The sequence below is a fragment of the Phalacrocorax carbo genome, chromosome 1 (genome assembly GCF_963921805.1).
Source record: "Phalacrocorax carbo chromosome 1, bPhaCar2.1, whole genome shotgun sequence".
NCBI lineage: Eukaryota > Metazoa > Chordata > Aves > Suliformes > Phalacrocoracidae > Phalacrocorax > Phalacrocorax carbo.
The window spans coordinates 42,835,646-42,854,436 of NC_087513.1; the positions used below are offsets into that span (position 1 = coordinate 42,835,646).

An 18,791-nucleotide genomic window follows, 5' to 3' on the forward strand; every position below is an offset into this window, starting at 1 on the left:
GAATGCTGAATATAATAGCTATTTTTACAGTAGCACGTTCTATCCAGTTAAAGGAAGTGATAAACGTTTTGTAGTGACAGAAAATAATGCTTTCCAGCAGTGGTCATATTTTGCTGTAGAGTTTATGGGGAAATAAATACCCTCTTTATAAATCAGATGCCCAAACCAGAAGTAGTTATGGTGCTTATTGCGTGGTGTCGATGTTGACCTGGATCTTTGCTTCCACACCAGGCACTTTCTCCTGATTGATATTTAATATGCTGTTGAATTTGCTCTGTGCAGTAGCTCCCCTTGCTCTCTCTACTGTGAGAGAAGAGGCAGCGCTTCCTCCCTGCTCAGGAGGAAGAGCATGGGCAAAGCTATTGGTGGGAAGGGGAGCAGCGTGTCACAGGAACTGAAATGGATGCCGCGTGGGTGAGACATAGGCTTTTGGGTATCAGTATGTAATGGGTAGGTCAGGGTTCTGGTTTCTGTAGCGATGAGGGTGCAAGCTGAGCGAGGGGCTCGGGGATGATACAGCACTGGGATGGGAATACAGCAGCATGGAGCAGCTTTGGGAGCCAAAGCAGGAAATAAATGAAGGCATAAGGAAGGTTGGGGTATTGGTTGGTTGAGGGCACAATTCAAATGGAGCAGTGAAAGGACAGAAGCATGTCTCATCCTGCTGCTGCATACGCTGTGTCTCCTGTGGGAGCTGCTTCTCTTTCAGGTGACACCCTGGGGAGCATGAGATAGAGGTTCTTGTTGCAGTTTAATTTTGTGCTACAAGAGAAGTTTGTGTGATCTTTTTTTAATATCCTTCTGTACAAACTTCTACTGAGAAGTAGACAAGCATCTCCGGTTGCAGTCTTCCTACAGATAAGAGTTGTAACAAAAACATAATTATTTTGCCCGAAGAACATAGGGCGGTGCAGAGGATAGGAAAAAAATGCTGATTTCGTCCCCAAATGTATGTCACGTTCACAAACCAATTTCACTGAAACAGCTGCTGTTATAAAAGTGACTCCTGAAAATAACACCAGATGTCTAAAATAACTGACTTGGCATCACCTGTCAGATGAAGCATTGGCATCAAGTAGTTGTCATCTCCTTGTTGCTTAGACCTGTTCTTGCATACATCCTAACACAAGCTCCTCTTCCAGAAAACCATGATTTATTCAGCCCATGTGTAATTAACTTAAAAAAACCCAACACGTTGGAATTTTGATGTAGGTATCTTAAATATGTGACTCAGCAGCAGAAAGGACTTGAATACTTCATTTAATTCAGCTAATGCTTTCTTAATTTTGTATTGTCTAGGGACTTAATTGATCTTAGACCTGCAGCTGGTGACAGAAATAGATGTTAATAAAAATGGAAATTATTCTAGGAAGACATTCACTCCGTACTGTTTTGTCTTGCAGCCGTACAATGCAACTTTCCTCTTAGAAAGGGATCTGAATTACCAGGCTATGCTACATGACGGTGCACTGCCAAAAACATGTAATGTTTCTCCATATAGTTTTGGTAGAGAGTGGAAGAAAGTGTCTTGGTTGTGGTTGTGTCCAAGGATCAAACATTCACCGGTCTGGTGACCACTTCTTATTTCAGAACTTGCCCATCAGCGAGCAGATAATTAAGATAATTCTTAACCTAATTGATTTTCTACAGTTAGGAACATAAAGGGTGAAGAACAGCATTTGTAGGCAGACAAAAAAATGTTGTACTCTGCTTGATGAGCCCCGATATTGTTCACTAACATGTGTTTTTGTTTTGTTTTTAGCCATGGATGTATAAGAAACATTATAGACTTCTTTGAATTCAGATGCTGTGGTCTTTTTCGGCCTGTTATCGTGGACTGGACAAGGCAGTACACAATAGAATATGACCAAACTTCAGGATCAGGCTACCAGCTAGTGTAGCACCACCTTCATCCTGTGAGCATATCATATCTGAGTGGTGCCTGAAAAATTTTCTCTCTCTCTCGAATCCGCATCCCTTGAAGAGTAGCATGCTATGTGTAGGGCTGATGATGAATCTTAAGGTACCTTCTCTTCATCAGAATTTTATTAACAAAAGTAAAAATGGACAGAATAAACTGCCAAACCTGATAAGGAAGAGGAGGAAGATCAAAAAGGGATTTTAACAGTTCTTAACATGAGAATTATTCGTGACGGCATATTCACAGTATTTGTTGTTGGGTTTTTTTATTTACGGTCTTTCACAACGGAGCATGAGATTATTGAAGTATTGACATAAGTAGTTACGTTGTGCTGAGCAGAAAAATTTATTTCCCAATATGAATAATTCCACTGAAACAAAAATCTAGAATATAAAACTAAATTTCATGATGCAGAGTTCACTGATCGCTATGTTGTAGTTCCTGTAATGTGATTTTTTAATACAGATTTTATGTAGTAGTATGTACATTGAAAAAATGAGCTTTTCAACACTGTTATAAACATCATGTGGTGGGAATCCCCTGTAACGTGTTAAGTTATAGCAGTAGGGCACGTCGGATAACGTTGAGAAAAAAAATACGTTGCCCACGTTTTTTGGTGATTGTTTGTGCCACCAGTTAGTGGTACAACTCAATACTTGCAATAACCCTCTTCTAAGATTGTATAGTCTGAAATAAACACTTGCACAGATGAGGAAAGCTCTTCTGTCAAAGTTAAAGCCCTGCTTAAATGCATGATACACATGTAAAACTAGGTTACAGTATATAATGTTCAGGAAAAAAGTGGAAAAAATTAATTATCTTTGAAGTAATTGTATAAGCAACTTACAAAGTAGCAATGTTTCAAGATAAGGATTGGTCCTCGTACAGTACAGGGTAGTCTAATAGGAGACGTGTGGGAAGATAAATTACATGGGGGAAACCACAGACGTGAACGCAAAAATCTCAATTATAAAAAGGCAAGATAGTTCTAAATTGAATGAGACTTCAGAAGAAGAACCCAAAGTTGTCTGAAATGCTTATTTTGTTTGGATGTGAAATAACGGAAACCAAAGTTTACAAAAAGAAATCGAAAAAGTCCCCATACTAGCACGTGCGTACAGAAAATGTAACGCAGCCTTCTGAAGGAGATGGTGTATTGGCACATGGAGATCACCCTTAATTTCTTTTGTTAAGTTCTCATGTTACAGATATGTTTGGAAGGTAAGAACGATCTGAAAATGCATTCCAAAGGGGCTTTTCTTGAATGTGATGCACTGATTTTTGTTATGGTGTTTTCATATACTCACAGTGAATTGTTCACTGCTTCCTTAACTATTGTTTACAGAGAGAGTGAGAATCAGGTTAGTTCTCTTCTAAGTGCTGTAGCAACCCAGTGGTTCGAGAAACCTGTGAGTGGCGATGGGGAGGGACCTGAAAGCAGATGTCTGAGACCAGTGTAAAGAATGTGTATCTGTATATAAATAATTTATCAAACAGTTTTCTCTCTGTGAGTGTGTGTTTAGTGTATTTAAAGCTGCTCATTTTCATTTTATTCAACCAAAAAAAAAGTGTAGGAAGATATCTAATGAGCTTTTAGTGATGTTCAATATTGCTGTTAATAGGCATTATGCCCTGCAAATTCACTGCATGTTTGATGCTTGGCAAAATTAGCGTTTTCTGTAATATGCAGATTACAGGTAATAAAGCAATCTAGTGGTATTCCCGGCCCTTGCCTTAGTGAGAGGAGCAGTGAAACTGTAAATAGTTGATGTTCAGTATTTGCAAGTAAACATTTTTTCTGTAGTTGTTCATTGATCTCAAGACACACACTTTGTTTGCAAGTACCAGATATCAGGATTTACAGAAGCGCAGCATTTGAGTACTTGAATGTTTAATACTGGAAAAATCAACATCATCTTGGACACAGTTTTAGTGGGAGGAGTTTGGGTGTAGGGGTGGCAAGAAGCTTTTGCTGGTTTCGTCAGACAAAATTTGTAATCCTAACAGAGAAACGTTCTATTTCAGTGAAAACAGTTGACATCAGTTGTTCATATTTTTTTCTGATCAGAAAAAAGCATGAAGACTTTACGATGTTGTTTATTTTAATCACCGGTAACGTTCTGTAAATTCATTCACATATTATTTTTTTTTTCCCACATTTCTGTTGGGGGTCGGTTGACTTGAAGAACTTCAATCCACTTTACTAAATATCGCCTAGCACCAGAAGAGCAGTTCAGTACGCGATACAAGTTTTGGTTTTGGTTGCCCAGTAGCATTAACTGCCATGAATTGTGTCACGCGGCCCATGTCAAAAACGTTTGCGAAAGGAGGAGGTGATCTCTGGCAGTACGTAGCGAGTTCTGCACTATTTACTTGTCAGTAGCTCTCTGGTGACGGCTTTGTTGAGACCTGTAGAATTTCAGCAATAGTAGGTAGCTGTGAAAATTAACTTGCATATATGGATTTGGGATGTGTGGAGTTTCCAGTGCAAAATGTAACTTGTCTTGAGTAACGCTGAAGTGTTTGACGTGAAATCATAAAATCGAGCAGGGGGGAGCCAACTATGCAGCATTTTTCTGTCAAGTTATCAAACTTACAATTCACTTGTTGAACCAAAACTGCATTGCTTCTGAAACTTAACAAAGCTGATCCAGACCAACAGCAGATCAGACCTACTTAATCTGACATAGGTAGAATAAATGGGAATTTTGTCTTGGCCCTAAACATGTGCTGTTTCTTTGCAGGTTTCTGTATTCTTTGATGTCCACGAGATTTGATTGGTTTTTTTTTCTCGATTAATGTGTAAAACAGCATCACTACATTTTAAGCTATGGATTTTTTTTGTATATTCTTTATTTATAACTGTGCCAAGTATTATTTTAATACTGTCGAGATCTTGATGTATTACATTGTGAACAAAAAAAAAAATCTGTAAAATGTTTAATAAATTAGCTCTCCTTACATAAATTAAATCTGTTAAATTTTGTAAGTTATTAATCAAATAAATATTGACTCTTAGGTGCAGTGTTTGTCTTGACTTGGGATGTGATTTCACACAGTGTTGTTTCTGTCCCATTTCAGAAGCCGTATCATGAGAAAATAGCTGCCGTCCTGCACCTTATTTCAGTAAAGTCTTTCCAGAAAAGATTTACAGGTGTCTTAAAGCTGACACACACCCAGTCCTGTGCCGATGTGAAATCCTGTGGGCAGCTACACTGGGTTTTGGTAAAGTACACCTTTGTACTACCAGTTAGAGTTCCCGTTCACTAATTAGATACTCCTTTCTCTTGAGCAAAGCATGCTGGCAAGGTAACGTTTCTTAAGGGAAAATTCCTTCCAGGGAACATCATATTTAATGACTTGTGAGCTATTCTAAGGGTAAACAAGACATCCCCATAGGGCTGGTAGGCATGACCAAGGTGTGTGCTTCTAGGTGGTACTTGCGGGAGACAGAATATCTCGACTCTTTTGCTCTGTGCTAAAGATTAGATTTTGAATAGAAACAAGGTAACCATCCAAGTTGGAAATGTATAACCAGTGATACATATTAAAGTATAAGGCTAGGACTTAAGAGCACGCCTAATGGGGAGAAAACTCTCTTGTGTTTTCTGCTGGGCGTGGGTTCAGTATTGACACTGAGAGTCGTTGGTGCTGTTCTCCCCTTCCCCAGGCAGTGGTTCTGGTGAGGATGGGCCCAAGCTCACCCCTCCTGACCACCCTTTGACTTGTCTGGTAAAGATCGGGCAATGTACTTTCTGTTTTTAAAAACAGCATTCTGTGCTGAAGACCTCCGTCAGAGATTTGCCGTGCTCCAGCAGAGCAGTTGCTGCTCTTGGGAGGTATGGGTGGGCTCCTGATGGCTTAAAAGCTGGTTACTTGGTTTGTTTTATTTGGGAAGAAGCCTGCCCTCTGCACCCTCATTATGGCTTGATTAGAGTTCACTCCCTTGCACCTCCCATGAGCTGCCTTTAAGTAAAATCAGGGGGGGGGTTGCTGTGAAAGCAATGTTTATTTGTGAACGCTTACATTTGAATTTTATCCACCTTAGGCTACTGAATGGAGATCAGTAAAAACGTCACCTACTAATTCCAAGTTGAACCTATTTGCAGCATCTTATAAACACAGTGCCATATCTCATACACTTAGCGCTGTACTCACATTACCTCCAATCCTACATTCTACTTAAGACCTCCAGATCATGAGGTCAGAGTACTTCTGAGAACCAGTCTGTGCTGGAATTAGGGCTCCAACCCGAGACTAACTCAAAGCATTACTCCAGCCTGGGCTGAGCTTTTATTCATCAGTGCTTTGCTGAAGCTGAAAAGTTTGCAGTAACCAAGTGAAAGCACTTCAGTGTAAGGCACTCATTGCTCTTGACAAGTATATTGTCTTTACAGTTAAAAGTTTTCTTTTTTCCTTAATTTCGTTGGGTTTTTTGTCATTAAATAAGTTGTTGGGATGTAGAGCAGTGTGGAGCTGTGAATTATTGCTACGAGTCCCTCCAGGAAATGAAAGGAAAGCCCTTGATTTTTAGCAGTTTAAATAACGTCTGATCAGTGCGGTTCATTTTTCGAAGAATTGAAAGCTCTTTTTTTATAAGTAAATTAACAGTATGTTAGATGCCCGTTTTTGTCAGCATAAATCGCACCTGCCAACTGTGCTGATGTGGCGGGTTTAGAACAAACAGCTACAGTAACTACATCGACTAATGGGGAACGGTTTCATCTGCTCAGTAGCGTGTCAGGAGCATGATTTTGCCTTCCGTCTATCAAACAGTGCCGCTCAGCATTTTATAACACTGTTCCTGAGAAGAGGAAGCACTTCCATCAGGTAACGAGGCTGTGGAAAGGGGACGTTGTCATTGTCTTCGTGTCCTCGGCTGCTGGGGCCTGGATACCACCTCTGAGTTAGCGCTGTCTTTGTTCAGGTTGGAAGAGTCAGAGGGGACCAACGCTTCCTGCCCAAGTGTCAAGTTGGCAAAGGAGAAAAGTATTTTTTGGTTGTTTTTAAGAGAAAAGTATTAGGATTAGGTTTCCTGGGCTGTGCTCTCTCTTTCTGTCTCACTCCCGCCTGAAATACGTGCTGCTTCGGCCTCACTTGTCTTTTTTGGTTGTAATCTTTCCCTCTCTGTGAACTGTACAAGCTCTTGGCTCACACTTTGAGCCGGCTCTGTTCTTCCTCGTATCCACGTTATTCCTTTGTAACCTGTACAAAATGCTCTTTGTGTATTATTTTGACTAGTACTTATTTTTCTAATTAGGCTTTTGGCTTGCACCGCTCCACTGCTTCAGACCACAGTCGTAGATGTTGCCTGAAACTCTGCCTTGGACCGTGCTGACACATTTGCTTACTATTTTATTGTAGCATTCCCAGTCTTGAATTCATCTCCATAAATTCACTCTGAGAAGGCTTTTTTTCTCCCTAGAGGTATCAGCCTGCTTCCCAAACCAGAGAGAGTTTTAAATCTCATCTTTTCTTTAAATAATTTCTGTTGGGCATGATGAGGATCAAAACCAAACCTCCTCCCTCCACCCCAGACCACCACGTGGGTTGTAACCACTGGGACAGAGCTCATGCCCCCTCCCCAGCTGTGGTCGGCCTCTAGTGAAGCCCCTGCTGTGTGACAGCACCCTATTCACTGAAAGGGGTGGAAAGACACTCCCACAACTGCCTGTTACCTGCTGAGGCTCAGGCATGCTCCCCTGAGGTACAGTTTGTGTTTTTAAGAGGTGTTGATGCCCACATCTCACAGAATGGAAGGGGTTGGAGGGGACCTCTGGAGATCATCTTGTCCATCCCCCCTGCTTGAGCAGGGACACCCAGAGCAGGGGGCACAGGACCGCGTCCAGGTGGGTTTTGAATGTCTCCAGGGAAGGAGACTCCACAACCTCCCTGGGCAGCCTGTTCCCCTGCTCTAGCACCCTCACAGGAAAGTTTTTCCTCATATTGAGGTGAAGCTTCCTGTGTTCCAACTTGTGCCCGTTGCCCCTTGTCCGGTTGTTTGGCACCACTGAAAAGAGCCTAGTCTCATCCTCCTGACACCCACCCTTTAGATATTTATACGTATTGATGAGATTCCCCCTCAGTGGGGGGACATCTCATGTGCCACCTCCTTACTGTTGGCAAGAGCAAGCCATAAGCTTTGCAAAAGGAGCTTGGCAGAGGAGCCTGAGCACACTGGTGAAGGTCTGCTTTATGTGCTCAAGGAACTTCGGCCCAGATGTTAAAAAAAAAAAAAAAAAGCCATATTGTTAAGCTATTCATACTAAATGCTGGTCACTTGCCTAAAAATAGGGCAGCTTGCCTGAAACTGTTTGGGGTTTTTTTTTTGGCATCAGTTTCAGGTTTAAGCACCTCATTCTCACATAATGCCTTTGCGATGGGCTGGTCCTGGGCCTGCTGTTGAGGAGGTGACTCTGCTACACAAGAAGTGCAGTTGCAGGTGCTGTCAGCTCAGGCCTCACAGGCTTGTGGTGGGACCTGCTCCAGCCCCCAGACGAACCAAGCTTTCTCGTAAGCTTTCCACCCAAGAGCTGGCTAAGGCAAAAGTAACTGTCTCCTAAGCATAGACCTTTAGGAACTGCTGCTAATAAAGTCACTTTAGCAGAGGCAAGGACCCTGACTGTTACAGCTTTCACCCAACTGGTGTGTTTGCAGGGAGATCGATGCTGCATTTGATGTGTTTAATTGCTATTACTCCTTTCCCACCGAGTTGAGGTCACATTATCTACCAGTGTTTAAAGGCAGCATTTTCTTCAGCTCTGTCGTTGCACTACAGCTACCTTGTCAAAAGGCCAAAACCCTCCACCATCTTCAGGGAACTGAGGGTTGTAACACTACTGAGAAAAGGTTAAAAACGTCTCTTAAACCTGAGTTTGACATGATAGTCCAGAGCTTGGTCAGCTGCTCGGTAGGGATGGTATTAATCTGCAGCTGTCGTGGTAGAGTACTCCTCTTGTACTACGAGTCCTGTGGATAATAATACCTCAATACCAAAGCAGATGCGATCCCACAAAATATTACAGTGAAAAAGGTGTTTTTTATTCACTAGTGGCTCTGGAACAGAGACAGCCAGCCATTTAGGCACACAGCTACTTATGTCACTTTGAGAGCTGTCACTGCACAGAGCAGGAGATTAAGATTTACTACCACCATGCAGTCAGCAGCCAGTAGCCTTGCACAGGCATATAGTAGTGTGATGCTGGAGGACAGTCATTCACCACCGAAGGCCATCACCAGTGCTACGTACTTCCAGCTTTCAGTCACGCTGGGCTTTCAGCGAAGGTCTGCACCAAGCCTATAGCAACGTGTCCACCCCCACAGCCCCACAGTACCCCAACTCACCTTACTTAGCTTTTTCTTGCTGACAAAGTGTATAACATTTGGGTTTAGGATACATCAACAAGCAAAGCTTTATTGAATTGGTACTCAGTATTAAAAGTGTTACAGTGTGATACACAAAGCAAGGAAAAAAAGCAGTGCTTTTTGAAAAAGAAAAAAAAACAAAAACAAAACCATCATCTGCTGACTGTATGGCACTACAGTAACTAGTATCAGTTTCACAGTAGTTAGTAACATTTAGGAAACTCTCTTTCTTGTAGCAGGATTTCAGCAGAGCTGCAAGGGGTTTTGAGCGGTGCCCCCTCACTGGGCATGAACGAGGGCGCCCGCTCCCTGGCCGTACCCAAATCCCTTGGGGCCAAAGTTCTTTGCGTAACAACCTGCGAGAAAGATGAACGTGTAGTAGCTGAGGCTTCTGGCTCGTTAACAGAGAACAGCACTGTCTAGGCCGAGCCCCTCGGCCGCTTCCCGTTAGTCACCAGAACAACCCCATTGGAAGCAATGCTTAAAGATGTTTTGTTAAGCTGCGTAACCGCCACGACTGAACCCAACAGCTGCGCGTGTTCGGCCCGTGTGGCTCCCAACCTACTCTGAGAAAGCAACTTGTACGCGGGTTCTGTGGCTAGGTATGTGTGAAGACGTATGTTATAAACTTCATCCACACAGTGGTTTGATGACATCTAAGATACCACGCAATAAGTCATGGCAGGATGTCTGCTAGCTTGTTTCCTTACTCTGATCTGCCCTCTGACCCAGGCAGAGGGCATGGGCTGCTGCTCTTCTCACACATAACTGCATTTCTCAGTATGCAGTGTTTTACTTGATGCAGAGGGAAGCTACATCGGCAGCTTCAGTAATACTTATTACATTTCTCAGCTTATTCCTATGACTTACAGAGCACTTCTGTCTTGACAGGAGCTGGGAAGTTTCTTACACCAGGAATAAATTCAGCATCTGTCCTTGTAACACATTACCTTGAACCATAAACAAATGATCTTTGTTTCTTTCTCACCTTTACAGTAGATTTCTCCCTCTTTTTCAGTTAGGGTTGTAGATTCTAGGCTTTTCCCACACTTGGCACATCGGAAGCAGTTTTTGTGCCACGGCTAGGGGACACAAAAAAAAAAAAAGTTTAAATACACAGAATGCCTGAGTTGGTAAAAAAAAAAAATGTATTAACTAGAGATGCCTGTGTCAGTATTGTTTACAGATGACTGGTGCAATAAAAACCAGTTCAAGTGCACCAGTAGCAGAGCTTTGTCTTCATTTCTGCAAGTGGCGCAGAGCGCCAAATTCCACCCAGCTCCTGCTCAGGGCAGCATGTAAAAGATTTGGGCTTGCTCTAATCAATTCAGAGCAGACCTTGGCTCTCTGTAGCGGGTCAGACTGACACACAGTTTTACACGGTATTTTCAGAGAACATCCCTTTTCTGCTGAAACATTCAGCCTCCGTCATAAGCTGCACACAAGACTGTTCCCTCTTCTGGGGGAAGAGCGCTCCTGTGGTCTGCTTCAAGTCTCTGGCACGAGATGATATTGAAGCTTCACCTCTGAAATCCAAGGTGAGCACTCATCACCCTAAGTTTCAAGTGCTTTTTGTTCAATTAAATTGACTGATTTGTCTATTTCCAATGCTAAGAAATGCAATTTTAAGGTAACTCTGCCCCACATAACATACTTTGCTCACTTTAAAGTCCGCAGGGCAGGTACAAAATGACACACGCAATTCCTTACCTTCCCAGCTCCTATTACTTTCTCTGCCGCATAAACAGAATCGCCACACCTCGAGCATTTCTCTGCCCCTCCGAACTTCTGAGCGAACTTTGAAGTGTTTGGGTTTGTTGTGGGTCGGTGGGGAGAGGGCGTGCTGAAAGAAACGGGACAGTTGTTGTCTTTACTCTTTTACTAAAGGACCTCTTGCTCTTCTTAACAACACTAAGAGCAGCATCCGGCACACAGTTCAGAATACTGTGCTATTACAAAACGGGAGAGGTAAGTTACCAGCAAGGCCATCCAATTACACTTGCGGTGGGGAACCAAGAAGACGAAGGCCATACTTTAAAGGATAAAAATAAGCTACTGTAAAAGCTAGTTTTCTGAGGAACCTTTACCTTTTCACTTCTCTAGGAGTGCTGAATTCTGTACAAGGGCATGGATTTATCAGGTAGTAAGCTACAAATAGTTCTGTTAAATTCCTGACCGCTGATCATAATCTGGAACCTGAACTGATCACCGAACCTGGCCGCAGAGCATACATCATATAAACATCACACAATAATCAGGGAACTTGCATGAAGCAAGTCGTGAGGCACGCCTCAGCTTCATGCCACATGATTTGCTTCACAGCAAGAACTTAATCAGACTAGGAATATTTACTATTCAACAGGCCTTTTGGCTTTGGCTATAATTAACCACAAATAGTTCTTCATTTGCCAGTTAAAAATCCATTATTCTTGTAGCCCCAGACTCTCAGCTCTCTGAATCCACCTCTGCCAGAACCTGCTGAACATTTGCATTTGCCGCTTATTTAGGAGAGCAACTCGAGACCCGCAGTCACCTCTGCGGCCTTGTGCGGAGCCGTCAGCAGCAGCTCTGTAGTCCAGCCCCCTAAGGCTCATGCATAGGGTTAGCGCATCTTAACCTGCACAAACTCCTGCTCATACGTACATAGTCACCAGTGGAAGCTTTGTGCCCTGCATCTGGTTATAATGGGATATTTTGCAGCATTTCTATTCCGGACAACATGAACTAAACAAAATCCAGCCTGAAAGACTCCTCTGAAGACAGTACTGAAGGACAAGGGTCACACACCCCCAGCTCCGTTCACTCACCTCTCAGGCTTGATGCCTAGTCTCTCTCCCCTGTCCATGTTCAGCGTGCCTGCCCCTTGGCCATACCCATAACCTTTCGGGCCATACTTTTTTCCATAGCAAGATTTGCAGTAAACTTCAGCATCGTGAATCGCTACAGTTGTGCTGTCCAAGTTTTTCCGGCAGACCACTGGAGGAAAAAAAAAGTTAAACTGCCTTAAGGGACCATTGCCATCGGCACATGTAGTAAGCCAAAAACCAAGTGAGAAGTGATGTTACGGGTTTCCTTGTCCACAGTTGTTCTTACTAGGCTGTGGGACCACCAGAGATTAGAGGGAGCAGGTTGCCATTTGAATCAGTGAATTATGCTTAGTCCTATGAAGGGCTCTGTTCCTTCCCACCTCTTCATGACCGTGACATTTAAAGCCTGGAAACTTGCTGTGATTTGATGAATGAGGCTGCTCAGAAACCCAGATAGTGCAGTCAGCAGTTTCCCTTGACAGATGCCATACAGCATGAAGCAGAAGTCTGTCGGTGCAGAAGATCCCCTGTCCTGCCCTGTTGGCCAGGGTGGGGCCAGGAAGAAAAGCCTTCAAGGTTTTCCCCTTGCCTCGGTACTGGTTTGGGGCAGAGTTGGGATGGTTTCACAGCTGTCACCGGAGGGGCCGTGCTTTTCTGGCGTTCCTACATTGTCCTTCAGCACAATGCAAGCACTCTGCTCAAGGTTACAGTGTAAGGCAGAGCTATTTCCTTAAACCTTCTTTTGTATCCCAACTGGCATGCTCTTTCCGTCTGCAACACCATTATGCCCGAGATAAAGAATTTGGGGAGGGGGAAAAAAAAAAAAAAGAAAAAGCCTTACGAATTTTTTGTTTAGAAAGAATTTTATGGTCTTCAAAATACAGGGTGACCTTTGCTTATGGCATTCTTTTTATAATACACAAATATCCAGTAAGTAAATCAGCTAATGCACGTTTGTTAAGTCTGCAGACTTTAACACCAACAGAACTATGCACTAAGGCAAAGCAAATACTCAGACACACTAGAGCCATTGTTTGACTTTAAGTTCCAGGTTTCTTTTAATAGAAACTCCCATAAAAGGCTGAAAACGAGGCAGCTGAGACATCTAATCTTTTTCTGTGACTGCTGTAGGGCTAAGGGAAAGGAGCGTAGGTGCGCCGAGGCTCACGTGCCAGCACAGCACACTGACTTCAGGCTGCAAACTAACAGCAAACTAGTTTGAGAGGGTCAGTTGTAACTGTGGCTTATATGAGGAGGGCTAAATCCTAGCTCTGCCCATAGGTATTAAAAACCAGCAAGCGGGACAAAACAGTACCTCGTGTTTGTAATAAGGTAAAATTCTCTGATTCAGACAGACAGGCTGTCCGTTTGCAAAGTAGAAGCCTCCGATTCACAGTGACCCTTTGTTCCCTTCGCCTAAGCAGAGGTCTTTTCAGCAGAGAAAGCGATTTTCAATGCCTCGCTGGGCTTGTTGGTTGGACTGGAAAATAACACTTTGGACTCCTTTCATCTGAAATAAACCACAGGCCCCTGTGCCAAGAAAGTCTAGGCTTTTGGCTGTGCTGAAGCATTGACAACTCGGCTACACTCAGGCACACCGGTGTCCTGGTCTGCACAGGCCTTCAGGGCAGGGATTTGACAACTGTTCCTTCAGCTGCTGCTGGCCCCAAGACCACCAGGAGAAGTCCAGCTGAGCTCAGATCAGTGCAAATGGGGCTCTGCCACTGGGCTTTCTCCTCCGCATGAGCAATGCTGAAGCCAGGTTTCCATCCTAAAGATCCCTTAGACTCCTGAGGAGAAGGCTGGGAGGGGGGGAAACAGAAGAGAAACGATGTGCTCTGCTTTGGGAGGTGCATCCCACCCCTCCCACACTGGACACGTAGGGTATCTCTCCACGAGACAAGCTCTCCCTTCAGCACCGCCAGGCCCAGGAAGCGCGCAGGGAAGCAGGAGTCGAGCCCAATATGTGACAGACAAAGCCATCTCTGGCCGCTGGGGCCAGCCGAGCCTGGGACATCTCCCGTGCACCAGCACCTTGCTGTTGTGACCCACCAGATACACCAGGAGAGGTTTTGCAGGGGAACAGGAGAGGAATACTTACTGCAGAGGAAGCAGCACCGGTGGAAGCTCCTCCCGTCGCACTGCACCTCCTCGGCATGGTAGACGGTGCGGCCACAGGCACCGCATTTGTTGCCGCCTCCCCAGTTCGGCATGGTAGCTCTGTGCACCCGGCCAGGCGGAAGGGGGGAAGGGAAGAGGTTTGTTAACCATGGTGTCCTCCACCACCCCAGCTTGAGGGCAGCTGGGGTTGCAGGCTCCTTTCAACCAGGTGTGCGAAGTTTGTATATCGGAGCACAAGCCTGCAATTTCACCAACTGTTTAAAAACACGACCTTCCACCGCGTGAGAAGTTTCTGTGATCAGATCAACTTCTCAGTCCTTCGGATCCCAGACTTAAAGGCTTAGGCGGGCTCTCTACGGTTATTTGTAAAAGCAGATGGACTGGCAAGGGGAACAGAGGCCACCACTACCGCTGCTGCTGAACAGCAAGAAAAACAGAGACACAGTCTTCACAAGACGCGTCCCATCCCTGCCTGGGGTTTTGAAAGTTACATAAATTGGATATGCACAAATTACAGTTTCATGCACAAGGGCTTTACTGTACCTTCAGCGGACGCCCCCCAGATGGATATCATTTCAGTTTTTATGCTTCATTAATGCTGGGCCTCTCGTCTGATGGAAGCAAACCAATTGTGCCAACAACGGCATTTTGTCTTACTGCAGGGCCTATCATTTAGGATGCAGTACAAGCCAAAGTTCATCTCACCGGAAAACCACTTATTAGGGCTCTAGGGACATTCTGAACTCCTTTGAAATCACACCTGCATTTCAAAGAAGTTCCTGGGGACTCCACCACTATTACATGAACTGTGCCTTTACCAGACAGGTACATGAACCAAACCCAACTGCTCAAGGAGCTACAGCTGCTTGAAAATAAAGTCAAACTCCCTCTCATGCATTACTTGCAATGGACACTCAGGCTAGCGGGGAGGGACAGGCACCACCACCCATCACGTTAAACTACAGCCTTGAGAACAGTCTCCTACGTTAAGCCAGAAGCAGCAACTGCCCCATCCCAAGCTGAGCTGTCCCCTCCCCAGCTCCCCTGCGCTCCTGCCATCCCCACCCAGCTCGACTGGGAGCTCCTCCTGCTCCTCCCATTAACTGTCCTGGGGTAAAGCACCAAAGCACTGTCCACCACCTTCGTCTTTTCTGGGGCTTTCCTCCTCCCACCATCACCACCAGCTAACACAGCGGCGCTTGTTGAAGGCTCATCTTCCAGTCACTGCTGAACTGCCCTTGACTCGCGACCGTTGTTTAATGCCGGTTTGCTCCCCTGCGGCTCACCACCAGAGGACCACCTCTTGTAAGCACGGAGGCCAACACCAGCCAGAGAGAGGGTTATCGATTCAATTAGTCTGACCCAACGGAGCTGCTGAGGCCTCATCACCTGCCCTGCTCCTTACCGACCCTTGTTTCAGACAGGGTTGCTGGGCGAGGACCATGGGTTTGCCCACTGGAAGCCCAGAAGGCACCACCTGCCACCGTACCCCACCAGCAGCACCACTTCCTCCCAGCAAGCTCCCTGCAGCAGGTCTGCGGTATGGGTCAGCTAGCAGGGAGGGAAGGAAAGAAGGAATTTGGCAGGAGCTTCTGACTTCTCTTGGCACAACTCACCTTCAGTTACCCTGACCTATGTCGGCCAGACAGAGAGAAGAGGCATGTGACAGCATCCCCACACAATGCCCACAACCTGCTACCTTTGGTCAGCTTTGCCACTCATCCCTCTGAGCCAGAAGCAGAGGACTAGCCATCTCCAGTTGTCCCCCTGGCCAACAGAGAGGAACTAGAAGCGCCACCATGACACGGGCAGCCAGAGCGGAGCACTTTTCTTCAAGATCCCCTTTCTCTAAGGGGCTCCCACCGACATGTGGGAGAGACCTCGGTGCAGAGTGAGGGGTCTTGTGGGCGCCTGGCTCCCGCATCACGGCTAGGTAGAGCACACTCACAAATCACATCTCAGAGCAGCAGTTTTGGCTAAGCCTGAGTTAAGTGACCCATCTTGCAAGTGCTGCTAAAACAAGCCTCCTGTCCAAGCAGCCTGACCAGTAGTTCAGCAGTTTTAGGGATGCAGGGGAGGTCGCATGGTTCCCAAGGAAGACATGCTGCCAAGTAGCTGCTACAAGACCTCTGTCCAACACAAGCAGACAGCCATTCATGGCATGTGGGAAAATACGATTAGTTTATTAACCTAAATTGGGGCATCTTAGGTACGTTCCTAAGCAAAGGCTTAGGAAACTTCCTCGGAGTGGCTGAGCAGTGCCATTTGCACACTGACACTAATTACTGAGATATCCCTTTGTTTCATACTTCCATGGGATTAGCACCATTACTGCTCCATGGTTTAGCACTAATACCCTGACTGAGCTCATAAAATTAGTTTTATGATATTTCCCACTTTGCCTTTGTCATTCTTGGCACAACTGTAGAGTCTAAAAATTAAGATTCCATTTCTTTTATTCAAGTGCTTGGCTGTGCTACCGCACAGCAGCTGACATCAATCATGGCAAAGAGCGTCCTTAGTTAAAGGGAATATAGGCTGCAGAAATCTTTGGAAAAGGAATGCATGGACTGGAAAAAAAAAAAAAAAAAAAAAAAAAAAGAAGAGAGATTCCTTTCCACTTTGTATGCTTTCCAAAATGCAAACGGTATTTGGTAAAAGAACTACTTCTGTCTTTCCCTCTTACTATCCCCATGCTCATGGGTTTTTTTGTGCATTTTCATGAGTCTAAATTATTGTAATCATTTTGTCAGCAAACAATTATTTAGTTTCCGTGCACACTAGAGCTGAGGACCTGGATCAGGTTTCCAGCTTTGCCCCAGATTTCCTATGCAACATTGGGCAACATGGGGTGCAGCTCCACCCCTTCTTCCTAAGGGAGACGAGGTAGTATACGATCTGGCAACCATTAGATGACTCAAGTCTTCTGATAAGGGCTTTGGGAATTCATTAAATGAAAAGCAAAACAGGAGTTGAAGTCCATACTTCAAGGTGACCTTGGTCTCTTCCTCAGAAGATATTTCCATTTATCCTCCCCATAATGTTCCCGTGACAACTTGTGTGGTAAGAGCAGCAGTATTCCTTCAATTACCCTGAGGCAGTGGTGCCCAGAAGCCACCTTAGGGAAAAAGGCTGATGCCCTGAAGCCGCCCTGCACCTAGGACAGTGTACAAGCCCGTGCCCCTGCCCACCAGCCGCTCTCTTAGTGCCACCCTGGAGCTTCACGCTGCCCAGGTCTCCTTCAAGAGCTCCACAGGTAGCAGATTCTGACCTCCAGTCCTGCATTAAGCCTCCTCTGCTCCCTCAAGACTTTTTGGCTAGTTCAGACAGGCCTTCAGGGAACTCAAGAGCAGTAATTAAACATCCAGATGATCTCACTACCAACGATTTTGAGTTCTTATTGCAGGTTTGTTTGGCAGCTACTGTTCTCTAATAAGAAAATCCCGACTTGTGCTAAGCTCATGCCCAGTCAAGAGGAGGGCACGTTATTTGGCTAGCATTCCCCAAAGCGCCAGCGACGAGCCACGGCAACTGCGAAGCCCTTTCCAACCTGTCTGTTAACAGGAGGTTTAAATACAAGAAGCCTAAGCCAGCCCCAGGTCGGACCCGAGGAATTCCAGGCTATCCAGCTATCCTGGATTGCTTTTCCAGCGACCCTCCGGGGAAGCCAAGCACGCCGCGGTGCCGTTCGGCACACCGAGCCCCGCAGCATGGGAGACCCGCAGCTCCCCGCGCCTCTCCCGCCGAGGCCTGGCCTCCTCACACCCCACCTCACCTCACCCCACACCGGGGGCGCCGCCACGGCACCCACGGCCCCGCCGCCCTCACGGGTGGGGTGGGACCGGGCGGGGCGGGGCGGGCCGGGCCCACGGGCGCAGCTCCGGGCGGCGGCGGCGGCGGCGGCGGCGGCGGCGGCAACGACCGCCCCGCACCGGCGCGGCCCTCGCTCCCTCACCTCACTCACCTCCCAGCTCTTCCGATCGCGTCGCGCCGCGTCTCAGCCCGGCGCGGCCGCGCAGCGCCTTAAAGCGGCGGGGCGGAGCCATGTCGGGCCTAGCCCAGCCCCGCTGGCCCCGCTCCCGCTGCCCGGCCTCGCTCTCGCTCCCACCCGCGGGGCTTGACCCCAGCCCCGCCGGAGTCGGACCGCGGGCCCGCTGTCTGCCCGGAGCCCCCCCAGCCGTGGCTGAGGCACCCGAGTGCGAGGGGAAGAGGGGAGGGAGCGACGGGAGTGACCCTGCCACAGCCGCCCCGAGAGGCGGGAAGGCGGCGGGGGGCGCCCCGACTGCAGTCTCGGATAGGGCCCCGACCTGCGTTTTCACTCATTTTTAGGATTTTTTTCTTCAAATTCTAACATTGTTCGCCGTCCACCTGCGGTCCACGCGGGCACCGTGATGGTGTTTCACCAGGAGCACGGGGGAAGGTGTGCAGGGCTCGGAAACACATTTCTGAGGGCGTGGGCTGGTGGGAGCCGGTGCCCGGGCACCCGTGGGCGCCTGCAGGCACCCCGGGGCGGGGATCGGCACCGCAGCCCCCTGCCGAACCGCTGCTCCGGCAGGCATTAGGAAGGGCTTTAACAG

General features: G+C 46.5%; 2 protein-coding genes across 3 annotated transcripts in view; one reads left to right on the top strand and one right to left on the bottom strand.

Moving 5' to 3' along the window:
• The window catches only part of ZDHHC17 (zinc finger DHHC-type palmitoyltransferase 17), a 74,884-nt gene extending 69,938 nt beyond the window's left edge, over positions 1-4,946 (top strand). For both annotated transcript variants that reach the window (XM_064449921.1, XM_064449928.1), the window contains exon 17: positions 1,763-4,946. In XM_064449921.1, coding sequence (XP_064305991.1) covers positions 1,763-1,901 — 139 coding nt within the window. In that variant the 3' untranslated portion in view covers positions 1,902-4,946. The remainder of the gene's footprint in view (positions 1-1,762) is intronic.
• A 4,362-nt stretch (positions 4,947-9,308) lies between these two features.
• Positions 9,309-18,273, bottom strand: CSRP2 (cysteine and glycine rich protein 2). Its single transcript, XM_064449943.1, has 6 exons — positions 18,179-18,273; positions 14,195-14,313; positions 12,094-12,262; positions 10,997-11,129; positions 10,275-10,368; positions 9,309-9,642 (listed from the first exon to the last, which is right to left on the bottom strand). The coding sequence occupies exons 2-6, from the start codon at positions 14,304-14,306 to the stop codon at positions 9,566-9,568; spliced, it is 585 nt and encodes a 194-aa protein (XP_064306013.1). The 5' UTR covers positions 14,307-14,313; positions 18,179-18,273; the 3' UTR covers positions 9,309-9,565.
• Positions 18,274-18,791: the final 518 nt, after the last annotated feature.

Excerpts from the sequence above, each read along its gene's own strand:
- CSRP2 (XM_064449943.1), bottom strand. The coding sequence starts at position 14,306 with ATGCCGAACTGGGGAGGCGGCAACAAATGCGGTGCCTGTGGCCGCACC. Across the intron at positions 12,263-14,194 it reads CCGGTGCTGCTTCCTCTGCA|TGGTCTGCCGGAAAAACTTG; the intron begins GTAAGTATTCCT and ends TTTTTCCTCCAG. Across the intron at positions 9,643-10,274 it reads GGGAGAAATCTACTGTAAAG|GTTGTTACGCAAAGAACTTT; the intron begins GTGAGAAAGAAA and ends TCTTTCTCGCAG.